Source organism: Brachyhypopomus gauderio, chromosome 13 (genome assembly GCF_052324685.1).
Source record: "Brachyhypopomus gauderio isolate BG-103 chromosome 13, BGAUD_0.2, whole genome shotgun sequence".
Taxonomy (NCBI): domain Eukaryota; kingdom Metazoa; phylum Chordata; class Actinopteri; order Gymnotiformes; family Hypopomidae; genus Brachyhypopomus; species Brachyhypopomus gauderio.
The window spans coordinates 19119737-19136441 of record NC_135223.1 but is presented as its reverse complement, the minus strand read 5'-3'; the positions used below and the strand labels follow the sequence as shown (position 1 = coordinate 19136441).

The following is a 16705-nucleotide window of genomic DNA, read 5'->3' as shown; positions in this document are numbered from 1 at the left end:
GGAGAGAGAGAGTGTCAGAGAGAGATGCGAAAACACTAAAATGTAATCTACGTGTACGCTGACAAGAAGGGGAAATGGGGGAGGGAGTGTGTTCGGTGCAAAATTAAAATCCATCTTGGACAGCTGCTATGATTAATGAGTTAATATTTGGGGAAGAAATTGGAATGTGAAGAGGCGTCCTTGTCACTGCGGGTTTTGTTGATAACAGCTTGAAGGAGTGTGGTTCTTGTGGTGACTCTCACTTCAGTCTGCACTATCAATATGAGGGCCCACCACCAAGGCACTGATTCCACAACATACAGTACAAGACTTCTCTAATTGATTCATGTTAACCATGCAGCGTGGTGGTCTGTGTATTGAGAAAATGCTGTTTATTTAGATATGTTCTTCCATCATGATTTTGAGTGATATAATCTTTGGCTCTATAGTTTTTCTCATTTTGGCTGGCTTTCTTCTCATGCATGTGTTCTTGGTATATCTTCCACTGTTGCCGTTCTCTCTCTCTCTCTCTCTCTCTCTCTCTCTCTCTCTCTCTTTCTCTATCACTATATATCTATCCATTTATCTTTCTCATTCATTTATACACAACACAAATATACACACCACACATCTGCTTAGTAATGCAATTACACAAAGGTGTTTTGTTGTCTATAAATGTGTTTGTGGTCGGCAGGAAGACCTAATCAAATCATCCACAGAGACTCTACAGGGGGTGATAATATATCTGATTTCAGACATGATGTTATTAACACAGAGCCTTCCCCTGGAGCTACAGACATGGCCACTCCCAGGGCTCTCCATCAGTCCTAGTGTGTTACATCTATCCAAAGCTCAAGTTCTGGAGTCTCTCTGTGCACTATGGGTAACCCTAGCACAGGATGTGGAGTCTGTGGATGTTTGGTGTGTGTAGCTCTGTGGCACAACTGCCTTTATAGGATGCTGGGTTTGTGGATTAGCATATTAAACTGCTGGTTGATACTATGTGACACTGTAAAGGAAAGAAAAAGTTTTCATTATAAGGCTGTTGATCATCTTATCGTGGTCAAGCCCACACTCTTAAGTGGGTCTCTGTTTAATCAAGGTGATCATATTTGTATATGCAGTACATATAACAAATGGATTTGGGACCTAGGTAATTGGAAATGAAACCACTGACATACTAAATAATATATGTTATGATTTGGTTAAAAACGTATTTCCCTCTGACACCGAAGTCTTTGGAGCAATAAAATGGATGTCACAAAAACGATTAAACTTGACATTTCTTTTTCCATGTAGAATTCACCTTTCTAGTCATAGTTTCAGGGTTTAACTATTGATGAAGGTCAAACTACCTAAAGTTTAGCCATTTAAATGTTAAAAACAATTAGAGTGATAATACATTTAAATGCAAAGGATTCCCTTGAATTTAAGGTTTGATTATTATGAGATGAAAGTTGTCTAAATAAAAAAATCATACTGTAAAATGAAACTATTAAGTGCCTTAATTATTAGTATACGCAACTACGTGCTAGTATAACTATTAATAGAGCTAATATTAAGTAGTAGTAGAAAGCATAAGTAGTAATAGTGTAACAGTTGTCTTATATAACGTCTTAGGATTTTTCCCCCTTATATTCTTTGTCGCATTTTGCATTGCTTTATAGCTAACCTGGCCATGCGGAAAGTAGAAGTGCACGCCGCATCGCACCGTCTGTACATCTCCATTTTCAGTCTGGTTTCCTGTACTCCAGCTCGTTAACGTCTGAGATCGTATATCGGATTAGGAAAATAGCACTGGGGATTTGATCTTGCTTTTCCTGTGTGTGAATCATCGCATCCCTTTCTGCTCCTGCTGCAGCGCTCCGCTGCTCGGCTCCTGGTCTGCGCGAGCCTGCAGAGCTGTGCCCCTCGACTCATTCAGAACCAAATGCGTGTGTGACAGGCTGTCCACCTTCGCCATTTTAGCGCGCCTAAATCTCGATCTGGTAAGTCCAGCTTCTGTCTTCTCACTTTGATGCTAAAGGATGTGAAATGACGCGTTTGTCTGGTATTTGAATGTATCTGCCGTTTTTGGGATATAGGCGTCATTGTCATTCCGTATCAACAGATCCCTCTCGCGCTCCCTCCCTCTCCCCCTCGCGACATGCCAGACTCATAAAGAGCACTCAGCGCGTTGATGTAAAGAATTTTGCCATATTTCTGTAATGTACAGGCTGAGGACGTGTCTGTGTTGATGAGAAATGTCAGCCTAAGCAAATGGTTGGTTTTAACGCAGAATACAAGCATGCAGAAGCCATGTTCCCGTTCAAATGCATTTGATTTGCATACATTTGGTGCTGAATCAAAAAATTACATGTTCATGATCTGTGGGTTGAATATATATATCTTAAACATTATATAATTGTAAGATACATTTTGCACCAACATGCATTATATTCTATGAAAATGCAAATAGCTTAAAATTCTGAGTAGTGTGTTGCTACACCACACATTATTTTACTGGATTATTGCATTTGCCATTGTTCCTGTATGGAGGACATAATCATTGTTTTCACGAAATTGCCCAATTTTATAAATCCACCTGATGTCACTCCAGTTCATCGTGGCCTAAGACATCGTTGCATGAAGATTCTGTATGTTTACCCTAAAGGCATATATTAGCATGTGGTTGCTCATTTAAATAACTCCAGCATGCTTCAAGAGCAGTGTCTTTGTGTGGATTTTTCATTCAATGCGATTAGTTATTATTAGACTGGAAACTGCCTCTGAAGCAGTTTGTTCAGTAGTTGCCCTGGTAACAGCATGGGCAGCAGAGGCTCTTAAAGCTATAGACGAACTATAACATTCCCGTTGTGATTCTTGGCCCAGATAGTCAGTAGGCCACAGAGCCCTGGCAGGAAAAGGAAACCCACTAACCGTCCGCCCCCGTCCTGGATGTCTCCTCATAATTCATGAAGCGATGATGTTTTGGAATTTCTTTTGTGTCTGATGTGCTTTTTTTTTTGCGCTCACATTTGTATACTCAATGTATTATTGGTGAAGTGCTTAAAGCAATTCATTAATTTTTTTCAAAGTACTGGAAATGAGGCCTTGGTCTCAGCTGGGTGTGCTGAATAAATCAGGGGGTTTGGACTGAGTTCAGCAGTGCTTCTCTCTCAAGTACAGAATGCAGACACCAGCTTGTGTTTCAGAAACAGAAGTTTGATGATCCTCCCTCTGTCCCCAAGCACAGATTGCTTGAGGACAAGCAGGGTTTGGGTTGTTTTAAACACAGACTGGCTACTCACAGTGATACAAGAATGCTTTTCAAATCTGCACAAGACGATGGCTGCTCTGAATCTCCTGGAGGGCTTCGCTGTCCTCGTGTGGGTGTTTCTGTTTTGTATCCCAGACGTCCCTTTGGATTCTCTCCTTTGAGCCATGGCCTGTACAGTAGCAGGGTGCTAATCTCACTCCGTGTGTGATGTCTGCCTGGTCCTGGAATGATCACTACCTGCGCAGATGGCAGCAGACTCAGGGAGTGGCGCAGTTAGCTCGTTACGTTCCTCGTGGGAAGCATATTAGGGCGATTTGATTGGTGGTGCCGAGTGCCAGCAAAAAAGCCAGCCCCTCCTGTCCTCTCTCTGGCTTTCTGTCCAGACCCCCACTGTCACACTGCTAAATATTCCTGCCACTACACTTGCCACCTTCTGAATGGCCCATCCGATGGCCCCTCTGTCTGCAACTAGCCTCCTACAGCTTCAGAATGATAAAGAGCCAGAGAAACGGGCTATAGTCTCCTCATTCGGACTTCCCTCAATCCATCTCTCTCACTCTCCCTCGCTCTACATCTGTCTCTGTCTGCCTTACTCCTCCATTTCTTTACACCCATCATTTCGTTTCCGTGTGGTGTGTACAATACACCTGCAGTACGTCTGCAGAGGGAAGGCAGGCCCTGCTGCAGCCATTTTAGCTGGCTGTACTTTGACAATGACCTCAGGGGTCTAAAGGAAAGCAGTGTGTCTTCATTTAGGATTGCTGTCCTGAGCTTTTGAGTTTAAACAAGTTCTTGACTTGCACACGTGTAAGCCGTGCACACGTGTGTGGACTGAGAACGCATTTACATCTTCAGAAAGGGACTGGGTGAGACTGAGAATGTTTGAAATTTGATATTTACACAGTCTTAATGTGTCTCGTTTGTGTTTCTTCTGTCTCTTTATTTAAAATTAAATAATACAGTAAAAGTCAGTATGTGCCTAAATTTGTTTTGCGGCCTGTTTTTGCTGCTTCAAAGCCTTGATGTTCTGTGGTTACTTTGCTGATGAGATCAGAAATATATAAAAAAAATTGTAATAAGGGAAAAGTCTCAGTGTTCAAACCTTCTTGGCTGTATTACTAATAGGAGTTGTAATTATTCATTACCTAAAATTACACTTTCATTAGAATTCCTGCCAGTTTCACTGTATTGATCCTCTAAAAACTCTGTTGCATTAAGTTGTCCTCAATTGGCCTAAATTGATTTGCTTTATTTAGTGAATTGCTTTTGTAATTGAATGACCAGCGATTTTTTTGCGTCAACATTTTACGCACGACAGAAATATGTCATAGTAAGTTTATGTCCAAGTAAATTATATGGTGTTCAGCAGCCATACCTGTCAGACTGGCAGGTTGATTTTGCTTATCTCACCCTTAGTAGCTCTTTATCCAGTTTTCTAAGTACACAAGAAAGATGGGCTCCAAAATTAGATATTTGAAGTCAAACTGGCAAGTTTTTAATTACAGACTCACCATTCTTCAGAACGTTTCACTACTAACCAGATGGAATACAGAGAATAGACTTTGGGAACGCTGAGAAGTACCTAAATATCATATTAGGAAATCCAACTAATTATTTTATGTTTTCAGGAATAAAGCCAAGGTGAAATAATAGCTATCCAAATCTGGGGATATATTTTTAGCAAATGAATAACAAAAGCAAACAACTCCATTAACAGTTTACCAAGCACCTGCAGTGATACAAGAGCCACTTCACAATGGCCAACACAAACAGACAGCTCATCCAACTCAACACAAGAGATAGCTTATGAAACTCAAAACACAAAACTTCTGAAATGGTAAAGTGCTTCTCTAGACTCAGGAATGCTCTGATGTGCCAAAGGAAGGCTTAGGTTTTGTTGTTAGAGACAGAAATTTGTCAGAGTTGCCCCTCTTGTGCTGTAGTGGGAATGGAAATTGCCTGTTTGGAATTAGGCTTTTTTGTTTCGCTGTGGAGGATGGGTCACGCTTGGCATTTTGTGTTCTGTAATGTCAAATGTGTTGAATCAGGAAAGCTGGACCCAAGGAAACATAGCTGCTATTTAGAGAAGGGACTCTTGCCAGTCATTGCGATCCAGTAGATCATGTACACAGAGATTAGAAGAGAAGTCAACTTTTATGGAGCATGGTACATGTAGTTCCATAGCTTCAACTTCCTCAGAGCAGCAGAGCAGCGTTCTGCTCACAACACCTGGAAGTGTCTCAGTGCTGCTGTGTAACGTGGGCACACCTGGTTTTCAGAGGTCTGGGTCGTACTTCTTCCACTAGGGTGACCAGCTTTTGGTTCTCAAACAAGAAACCATTCCTCTCCATTCAGCTGTTTCTTACAAAAAATATTTTAGACAAAGTAAAAAATGATTTTCATGGTAAAAGAATATATTAAAATTAGATGCAATAAGAATCTTCTTCATACTGCTTCATTAAACACCAAATATAGTTTCTGGAAGATCAGTCGGTTTTAGTTATGAAAATGCGGTTTTAATATTCCACATAAGATTGTAGTCTAGTCTAGTCTACATTTATATCAAATAATTTTTTTCATTTGCCTGCTGTACATGAACATAAAACAAAAAATAAATAAATAAACAAACAAACATAAAAAAAACAGGCCTTGTTAAGGTGCAATACAAAAGATCATATAGAAGGCAAATTTCATGTGTCCTCTTTGGCCACAGACTTCTGCAAAGCAGCTACACACACACACACACACACACACACACACACACACACACACACACACAATGCGGGCACACACACACACAAATGCGGGCACACACCCTGAGAAGCAGTTTAACCGATGGCTGCATGTAGGGCAACTATGTGATCAACCAATAGTGGTGAGCAGGATGGATGGGACCTATACAGAATGTTCAAAGTGATGCCTAATCGTCTGTCCAGTGTATGACAACTATATGTAGAAAGCAAATGTCCACAAGATAGGAAAGACAAATCCACTTTGTCCAAGAAAACTATACACTGAGTGAGCACCTGCTAGACTGTGCACCTGTGTGTGTGTGTGTGTGTGTGTGTGTGTGTGTGTGTGTGTGTGTGTGTGTGTGTGTGTGTGTGTGTGTGTGTGTGTGTGTGTGTGTGTGTAGACAGAGAGAGAGAAATACCATCTAGGTTGGGAAAGGCAGGACTGAAAGACAGCACAGAGGAACTAATCATGGCTACACTAAGCACTGCACTAGGTCAATCAAAGCAGGAGTGTATCAGACAAGAGCCAAGATGCATTGACGGGGGAAGCATGTGCTAAGAGACACAGCAAAGTGGCCCAGTGTGATCGTTGATAAGACGTAGTAATAGTAATAGATGTGGCAGTCCCAGGTGATGGAAACATGGAGTATGAAAAATACCAGGAACTGAAAGACAAAGTAGAGAGAATGTGGAGGCTTAAAACCAAGGTTGTGGTCCCCAATGTGCAGGAGTGGCTCCATCACATCCCAGCAATGATGACATCAGTCACGGTCAAGAAAAGCACAATCAAGCAACAGCAGAAACACTATGATGGTGCATTGCTGTGGCAGTGGCAGAAAATAACATGTTACTGCTCCACATTATTATATTCAATTACCTTCTATGTCACATAAATCTGACAAAGGATAGGAAGTCTATAATATGTATAAAATTAATATTGGTGAACGTAGTAAACTGGCTACTCACTCTTATAGGCCCATATACTTACCCTTATAGGCCCTTATATTAATTAATAGGCCAAACACACCCAAACATGATGGCATTGTCACTTTGAGCAGCTACTGTTTTTCTGTGCTGTTTCATATATGTTCATAAGCGTATTTATATAAGTAGGGAAAGACGGGTGGGTTGAATGGATGGATGGATGGATGGATGGATGGATGGATGGATGGATATCTTGATTTATCCCCCAGGGAATATTTCCGTGTTGCAATGTACATAAATGACATAAAAGACACAAAAAGAAAGAATACAAAAATAATAAGCCAAAAATTGTATTAAAAATATACAAAAATAGTTTTAGTGTAAAATAATGTAAAACATGTACAATGTGCTAATTGATGTGTCCTGTGAAACTCAGAGGATCCAGTCTCTTTTGGATCAGCAACAATGAGTCATTCTGTGCAGCTATTGTGGTGGGCAGGAAGGGCTTCCTGTAGCAGTCTCTACTGCAGTGAAGCAGAAAAAGCCTCTGAGTGAACACACTCTGTCCGGTACATTGTGTTAGAGGTGTGTTGTGGTGTCCATTATTCTGACCAGTTTGCGCAACATCATTCTCTCTGCATTTGCATTAAGGAGGAATGAAGGAAGACATAGAAAGTGTGAATACTTTCAAATTTCAAAACCGTTGTTTTCTTAAGATAGTCATAGATTAAACCTTTGTTTGTGTTTTACTTGTATTCATAGAGTTGATGCACTGACATATAAGCAAAAACAATCTGTTGTTACTGTCATCCTATAAGATAAATAGTGTCTTAAATTATACTTAAACACTTCAGAATCCTCCGGGATGATGTAGAGGCCACAACCCTGTTTAAAGATCATCAACAAAACATCTACAGGCCAGGAAAAAACATTTGACATGCTTGTCAAAAGTGAGATAAATGACCATTCAGATAGGAACATTGGTACTGTAGCCTGCAACCAACCTAGATGTACAACCAATCAAATAACTGGAACAAAAAGATCAGTTGTCATCCACCATTCCTCCTTATGCATTACCGTGGGAGTTGTCTACTGTTTCACTTGTGAGATGCAATCAGCTTTATGTTGGAGAAAACAAGAGAAGGCTTGCTGACGCGCTACGTTGAACACCTTTTGTCCGTCACGATCAAGGATTTGTCATTTCCAGTGACAAGGCATTTTAATACTAATGGACATTGACTTATCTGTTTGCATTTACCAGATGTTGCTATGGCAGCAATGAAATAATAAAACGGAAAGAAAAATAACTGATCTGCACTCTTGGAACTATTGAACCCTGTGGAATAAATTATATGATTTAAACATTTATTTTTTTCTGATATAAATTGGATTTTCGTCCTACAAATTCAGGAGCAATTTGTTTGCAGAACTGATGAAGGATTTCTATCCAAAGAGGTCATTTGTAGATACACTGTGTAGTTCACTACAGTTCTGAATGTATTGTGTGCCTGTCTGTGGACTGCTTGGTGAAAAGAACTCACTGCAGTGCTGATTAATCAGTGAGATTTAATTAGGTTCTGCATGGCCATCAGACATGGAGACAAGGAAGGCTATAAACTCAGCCAATTATCTGTTTGAGTGAGTGTGTGTGTGTGTGTGTGTGTGTGTGTGTGTGTGTGTGTGTGTGTGTGTGTGTGTGAGTGTGTGTGTGAGTGTGTGTGTGTGTGTGTGTGTGTGTGTGTGTGTGTGTGTGTGTGTGTGTGTGTGTGTGTGTGTGTGTACCCTAGACTCGCGCTGTCCTGTCATTGCTACAGTGCCTTCCTGCCACACCTCTGAGAGCAGGAGAATGAGCACTGTTCCTGCTGGAGTCCCACCATCCTTGTCCCACCGAGCCCTTCTTTAGGTCACACACACACACACACACACACACACACACACACACACACACACACACACACTGGGCTTTCTGGGTCTCTCCAGTTTCTGCATTTCATCACTGTATCGGTTCACACCCTCGCTCTTTATGTTTAACATGATCCCTCTCCACAAAGGCAGCCTCCTGCTATGAAGAGTACACACACACACCAGACGGTGTGAGCACACGGACACGCTCAGCAGTAATTGTGTAGTTCATGGTGCAAGCAGCAGCCATTACTGCATCCGCCACTGCAGTGGCCGCTGTTGCTCGGCTGCATCACCATAGCAACTAAAGCATTGGCTGCACTAGCATGGAAACGACATGATGGCTTATGGTGGCAGTCTGGGCTTGTGCAGTTCACTACATGCAGCCTTTACTCTAACTTGGAAAGATTTCGTGGCAGGACTGTGTCTCAAGGCACCTTTCATATCCAAGCTCTGGCTCTCCGATCCTTTAATGAGCAGCGATTCACAGAGTCACCTTGAGATCTCCTTGGACCCCCCCCTCCAATATGACAGGCGGCTCTCTCCGGTTGTCGGAGGTGCAGAAGCCCCCACCCCAACGAGGCTCTGCTCACCCCCACCCTTCATTTCTTCCCAACAGAACATGGACCCGTCCAAGAGCCAGCTGCCCTCGGTGACGCTGATTGTGGGTTGTGGGGTCTCCTCGCTCACTCTCCTGCTCCTCATCATCATCTATGTCTCCGTGTGGAAGTAAGCAGCTTCTCCTGGTCTCCTGCAGCGCTGTGCAGAGACCCACACCCCATCTACGCCAGGGACAACACTTCACCAAAGCATTCGCAAGCCTGAGACCACACCCTGACCACATGACTGCTGCATTTCACATGCAAGCCTGGACACTTTCTATTTCTTCATTATAGAGTCAGTATACAAATGTGTACATTATGCAACAAAAGATTTTAAGAGGTTTTTAAAGGGATGCACAGTACATTGTATTGCACTTGTAACATTATTATCTCTCACAATCTGGTCATTACAATAAGACACACTTATTACATAAAATTCTACACTGTAAATTGTAAATTGTACATCCGATGAATCAGACACAATCGTTCTCGGCTGCCAGCTTTCTGCTGACCAATATCACATTACTATGGAAGGCACAGTGAGTAGGTTAATAAAGCTCAGGCAGGCTGACAAATGTGCAGTCATTGTGCACCTTATCTGTAACCATGACACAGTGAAATATTCTTTCAGCTGTCTGTTTTGCTTGATACCCATTCATATCACAGCTGTGGTGTTATTGAAATATATATCTTTGTCCATATTTCTAAGCGTAAAAACATTGTCGTCGGGGTCTCCAGCATGTGTTCTGCGTATTTCTGTCAGAACATATTTTTAAACTTCATTGTGGGGTTTCTTTCTAAAAAAAAATGTAATTGACTAAAATATGCTCCTAATGAAAACCCCCTTATGCTCTCAAAATGGAAACACAAAGGGAGTCTAGTACGGCTTTATATGAAATCAACAGCTGGCTGGATTAATGGGACAGACCCATGCAGTGTAGGGTCTTAGCTGCTGTTGAATAGGCTGTATAAGTGAGTGTGTGGAGGTGGCAGGGTTGACTAAGCAGAGCCTCCTTGTTCTCCCGCAGGTACATCCGCTCAGAGCGCTCCGTCATCCTCATCAACTTCTGCCTGTCCATCATCTCCTCTAATGCCCTTATTCTCATTGGACAGACTCAGACACGCAACAAGGTAAAACAGTCTGAAGCTGCACACTCACACTTGCACACACACACACAAACACACACACACACGTTTTCCTCTCTGAAACCCCCCTAAAAGCCTGCTGTTTAACCACCTCTTTGGCTGTCTTCCACTGTTTTTCCTTTCCTCTGTCACTCCTTCTCTCTCGTGTTCTCTCTCTAATCTTCTCTCTCTCTATTTTTCTCCCTCTCTCCCTCCTTTGCTCTCTTTCTTAGGTTGTGTGCACCCTTGTGGCTGCGTTTCTGCACTTCTTCTTTCTCTCCTCATTCTGCTGGGTTCTGACAGAGGCCTGGCAGTCTTACATGGCTGTGACCGGCCGCCTGAGAAACCGCATCATCCGTAAACGCTTCCTCTGCCTGGGCTGGGGTGAGGCTGCTCTGCCCGCTGCTCGCCACTCTTTGTGCGGTGCTGTGTGCACTCCTGTACTCTTAGAGACAATATCTCACACACAGTCCAGGCACAGGGTGTGAAGTTGAACATTTTTATAGCGTTAACGATTCAGTGCGCCTGGTCACCACACCCTCTCTCTCTCCCTCTGTCCCCAGGGTTGCCTGCTCTTGTTGTGGCCATCTCGGTCGGGTTTACCAAGGCGAAGGGATATGGTACAGTTAATTAGTAAGTATGCATTCTTCCTATAGTGCTTAGCATACTGTACACTTCGCACTTTTCTGCACATTCCCCGAGTCGCTAGGTTTCAGCATTCAGGACTGCAGGGACGTACGCTGTGCTGCCTCTTTGCAAAATCTCATATCTTCTGACTGAAATGACCTTTCTCTGTATGACCTCTTCTTTTTTCCCCTTTCCAACCTTGTCTCCCTCACTGTCCTCACCTCCCCGTCCTCTGATACTCCCTCTGTCCTCTCTCCGTGTCCAACTAGCTGTTGGATGTCTCTGGAAGGGGGGCTCTTGTACGCGTTTGTGGGACCAGCTGCAGCAGTAGTCTTGGTACTTTCTCCTTCTTTGCTATCCACTGTCAGAGGGGAGGGATCTTCCCAGCTTCTCACCCATCCAGATGCAGTGTTAAATAATGCATGACTGCTTCCCGTTATTTAAATACCTGTTATTACACCTCATATACAAGCCCTTTAGACAGTGAATGGGGCAATTTTGCAGGAAAAACTAATGATAAATATTCCCCAAACTGTGTGGCTAGCCATAATTGTCCATAGCATCAGTAAAACCCCTAATCCCATCACTGCAGTGTCTACTGGCAATACCATTTGTATTTAAACATCTGTCTAAACAGAAAGACATTCACCATAGCCTTTGACCACAGTAGTCTACTCACAGCGACACTGCAGAGTGATTGATGTTGACCTTGTCTTCGGGTGATAATGCTTTGTGCCAGTACTTTATCGGCGAGACTTGCTGTCTGTCGCAGGTGTTGCGCAATACATGTGTCCAATTCACCCCTTCTGTTCTCTCTTCTCCAGGTTAACATGGTTATCGGGATTTTGGTTTTTAACAAACTGGTGTCCAAAGACGGCATTACTGATATGAAACTGAAGGAGAGGGCAGGGTATGCCTCATATCACACATCCATGTGACTGATATGTAACCAGCCTAGCGCAGAGACTCAGTAGCCAGGCCTACCCCTCTCTCCCCACACAGACTACACACAGGAAGAGAAGATTAGCGACTAATCGAGACGAGGAGAGGTAGACGAGAAACAGGAGGGACAGAGAATGAAGTGGAGACAGACGGAGTGAGAGAGCGTCAGGAAAGAGGCAAAGAAAGTTAAACCAAAAAAAAAGCACACCATTTGTTTTAGCAAGGCTATGAGAAAAATGATTTCAGCTAGTTTCTGGAGCATGAAATTAGGCAGAAGACAACAGGGAGTAAATGAGCGTGGTATAGCTGAGGGAGAGATTAGAGAGGGCTGGCTATTGGTCCTGTCAGAAGCAAGATGGCACAGCTGTGCTTATCTCATTGCATTCCTTTGACTTTCGTGAAATCTACAATGTGTTGCTTGTGTATGTGTCCACAGCTTGTCCTGATATCTGGGTGTTGATATGTGTAGTGTCTGTTGTAAAATTGCATATGTCCATATCATTTTTTCATGTTGGAAAATGTTTCTTTAAAGGAAAGCAGTGAAGCCCAGCAAAGGCAATATATATAGGCTATTTATAGAGTGTATATATATATATATCATCTCATCTATATGATCGATATTGTTCTGCCTGAATACATTTCCAATTTATTTCCACTGATTTAAACAAGTTTCAAATCATGTTAACTTAAAGGTTGTTCAGCTGTCATTTGAACTGAGAATAGTGATTATATACCAAAACACAGCATTGTACGGCTCACTAATATATATATATATATTTTTTTTTAACTTGGGCTTTTACAACCATAACAGTTATTGTATTGTAGACATGGATCATTAATGCTAAGGCAAATGAATGTGATACTCTCATAATAGCATTTATTCACAGCCTTCTCCCAAATGTTCGGCTGTAGAGGGAATGTGATACGTGTGCCCCCAGTCTGACCTCAGTCTGACCCCAGTCTGACCCCACTCTGACCTCAGGTCTGACCTCTACCCTTTGCTGGGCACCTGCTGTGGCCTCCATCTCTTTTGCTTCTTCATCCAGCAGCTTCATCTCCTCTCCTGCCATTTCTGTCTGAATCTCTTTCTCTCTTTGAACAAGTGTTTGTCTGCCTGTGTGATGATCTCTGTTTTGTTTTTGTTGTTGTCAGAGTTACCACAGCATCCTCCTCGCTCCCACTCAGGGCTGTCCTCTCTGCTCCGCCCCCTGTGTGCGGGCTGTCCTCTCTGCTCCGCCCCCTGTGTGCTAATGGCACAGGCGTAGACCAACACCATCTCAAACCTTCTCCTAATATTTGTTATTGGTCCTCACTAGCCCCCAAATGGCATATTTACAGAGGTCCACAGGGTTTGCCCACAGTCCGTTTGACATTTTAAGTGACTTTCTGGGCTTTGATTTAATCATTCAAAATTTAATCCGAATTATTGAGGAAATGAGACCAGAAGGAACATTAGATTCAAACTTGTGTGTAGATTTAATTTGTGTGTGCCTGTGTGTGTGTGTATGTGTGTGTGTGTTAATCTGTAAATGGAAGGGGAAGGTTTAGAAGAGCGTCCCTTCTCCTTAGCACTCGCCCCTCTATCTTAGTCTCTGCTTTGCCCTCATTCTCAAGGTTCAAACACATGGCATGTTTAATTAAAGCAATTAATGTGTGCTGTTTCTAATTAAGCACAGTGCAGCATCTGCACACAGCTAGCATTCTCTCCCCTTTGAGATTGGTTGTGCAGGTGGGAGATATTTAATGAACTGCATAGTCACAAAAGTAAAAAAAAAAAAAAAACAAAGAAGACCAGAGGAGTTATAGGTATTTAAAGATATTCCCTGTAGAAAACTTTGCAGTTAAAGACAGAGGATGCTTCAGAGTCAAGGTGGCCGTGATCCACTGCAAGGCAGAACTGCTCATGTATGAAGGACTAAGGACATTACGTTTCCCAGCCTTGAACGTCACAAGCACAACTGCAAGCGTCCAGCAGTAACTTAATTACACCAAGCAAATATGTTTGTTGTTTTTGTTAGCTCATTTATTAACTAAGTAATGGTCACATGCTCTCTAGATACAAGGTACAAAAATAATCAGCACAATTACAGTAAATATCTGACAAATCATGCAGTACAAATTGTTGCTACTTTGTAAAACACAAAAAAGTGAGAGTATATGAACGGTAACATGCTCATTTAATGTTACTGTTCAAACACAAATGTGTTTAACGTCATAACAAGCAGTAATGTTGGGTATGTTTAATGTATCAAACATATTGTGACTGAGTTAAAAATTTGCTGCTTGATTCCAAGGAAACAGCTCAAGGAGAGTGGCACAATCTGCAGAAATGGTGTAAAACATATTTAAAACATGTACAATAATACATGTAAGTAATACGTTATGGTTTAACAAACACTTTCTGGATGCTTTTCTGCATATTTGTCCATGGGTGTATGACACCCACATCACCCACTGAGTCTCCCCTATAGATGTAGTGATGTTAGCACGTACCCATAATTCCACAGGGCTGCGGACTAGGAGATTTAACAGTTAAAATGAGTTTGAGTTGTGCACAACCCATTCTGAAGTTCAGAAGTGGCTGTAATTCAAATGTCACAGATTGGTTCACAAAACAATAACTGGATGAAGCTTTTGTAGGCTTCTTTAACACACAACAGAGGTGTTCGACTCTGGACACGGATTCCAAACCTTTCCTGCATTTTATATTTGCTGCTAATCACAGCCCTTTAGGTCTAGGATTTAATAGCCACACATTATCCAAGACTCAGGTGTAACAATCACCTACATTACCTATTCAATTAACTACCAGTGATTACAAAATCCATGCCCACATATAGCATTATGAGCTCTGGAGTTGAACACCTGAAACATGGCACTCATTGATTGGCAGAGAGGGTGAAGAGGGTGGGGTCTGACTGAAAATCAGAGCGGCAGGCGACATTTTAGCCATGGACCAGATACCATCAAACTGAGAGTTGTGTGCCTGTGTTGGAGTGACTCTTCAGTGCACCACAACTTCACTAGGACCCCCCCCCCCCCAGCTTACACACTAGCAAAATGACCTTGTAATTCAAAAAAATGCTGATTGCTTTTTAATATCACTGCCCACAGCCAGCATTTATTGGTTGTATTGGCCTTTAGTGTGGAATTGAATTTCTGATATTATGTGGATTGTAATCTACATGTCTGTCAGCTGTGGGATCGATCCGCTGGCTTCGAGGCCAGTCGCACTGAGCTGAAGGTTTTAACTGGTACTTCACAAGCAGACACTTTATGTCTGCACACAGGTTCATGTCTTCACGAAGGTAATTTTGTGGGAAGTTTTTAAAGTATGAATGCGCCCTGCCTATCACAGCTAAAAGGCATTTTTTTCAGAAGTGAGCCTATGTATTTGATATTCCCCATTTAGACCAATCTAGTAATCAAACCTGTGAAAAATACACAACTCACACTGATACACTGTACACAAAACCCCACACACAGTACACACGCACACAAACACACACACATATATACACCTTAAGTTATGAATGAAAAATGCAATGGTATTTTATGTTCTAAAGAATGAGGTTAACCTTGAAACCTCCCTGAGTTTTACTGTGTGTGTACATGTGTGTGTGTGTGTGTGTGTGTGTGTGTGTGTGTGTGTGTGTGTGTGTGTGTGTGTGTGTGTGTGTGTGTGTGATGTAATGTGAGTAGTATGCTTTTAGTGCAGTTATATGTACATATGAGTATGGATTGCAGTGCTCCGTTCATAAGTTTCTAAGTCCCTTTCCAAAACTAAGACAGTGTGGGACAGATAACGTCATTCAGCTGAATGTAAACACAGCTGTAGACGGTGTAGTAACAGAAACACGTGGACTTTAATATGACCAGCATCAAATTAAATCAAATCTAACCTAATACTAACATAAATAGCAAGGACACTCACTTCCATTGGACTGATTATATAGATTGCTAATTGCTAATCCTCAACATGATATGTTCACAATATCCCACAGTATGTCCCGCTTGTCGAATAAATGCAGGAATAAAGAGGAATTGCTGTGTTCTCAGTCCTGCCTGTGCGCCCAACCCGTAGCCCTGACAGGGAGCTGGAAAGGGGATCCTGTGGCCACTAGTTCTCTGTGTGTATGTACGTATGTTAGTGTATGTGTGTATTTTCAGTGTGTTGGTTTGACTTTGCAGTCAGATGACAGTGCCACTGTACAATATGACGCTCAAATGTACCAAGTGCGGAGTAATCTCGTCGGCCGACCTCCCCACCACAGCCACCAGTAACGCCATGTTAGTGCCGCTAATTACTCACCAACTCTCTACCGCTCCACCTTCAGTCCTCTCCTCCTCTTCTGCTTATTTCCTCACTCCTTTTTTTACGGTTTTCTCCTGATTCATCCCTCGCTCCAGAACCCCTCCCCCCCTCCTCCCCCTCAGAGGATGAGTGAGGCTCACCCCCATGGCTCATGTTAGACGAGATGTGTAGATCTAAACCATAATATAAAAAGACTATTAAAGTCTAAATTAGTAAATAGATATAAAAAAGATGTTACTGTTTACAGCATACCATGTATGAGTGTATATATGCATGAATGCGTATGATTGCTTGA

General features: G+C 42.2%; 1 protein-coding gene across 12 annotated transcripts in view; it reads left to right on the top strand.

Annotated features, from left to right (window-relative positions):
• adgrb1a (adhesion G protein-coupled receptor B1a) overlaps positions 1-16705 on the top strand; it is a 65139-nt gene that overhangs the window by 41869 nt on the left and 6565 nt on the right. For 9 of the 12 annotated variants that reach the window (XM_076971497.1, XM_076971498.1, XM_076971495.1 and 6 more), the window contains 8 exons: positions 1841-1967; positions 9419-9528; positions 10430-10532; positions 10760-10910; positions 11090-11159; positions 11423-11489; positions 11978-12063; positions 16287-16385. In XM_076971497.1, the coding sequence (XP_076827612.1) occupies positions 1841-1967; positions 9419-9528; positions 10430-10532; positions 10760-10910; positions 11090-11159; positions 11423-11489; positions 11978-12063; positions 16287-16385 (813 nt within the window). The remainder of the gene's footprint in view (positions 1-1840; positions 1968-9418; positions 9529-10429; positions 10533-10759; positions 10911-11089; positions 11160-11422; positions 11490-11977; positions 12064-16286; positions 16386-16705) is intronic. The other 3 variants (XM_076971503.1, XM_076971501.1, XM_076971506.1) reach the window with 1 other exon arrangement.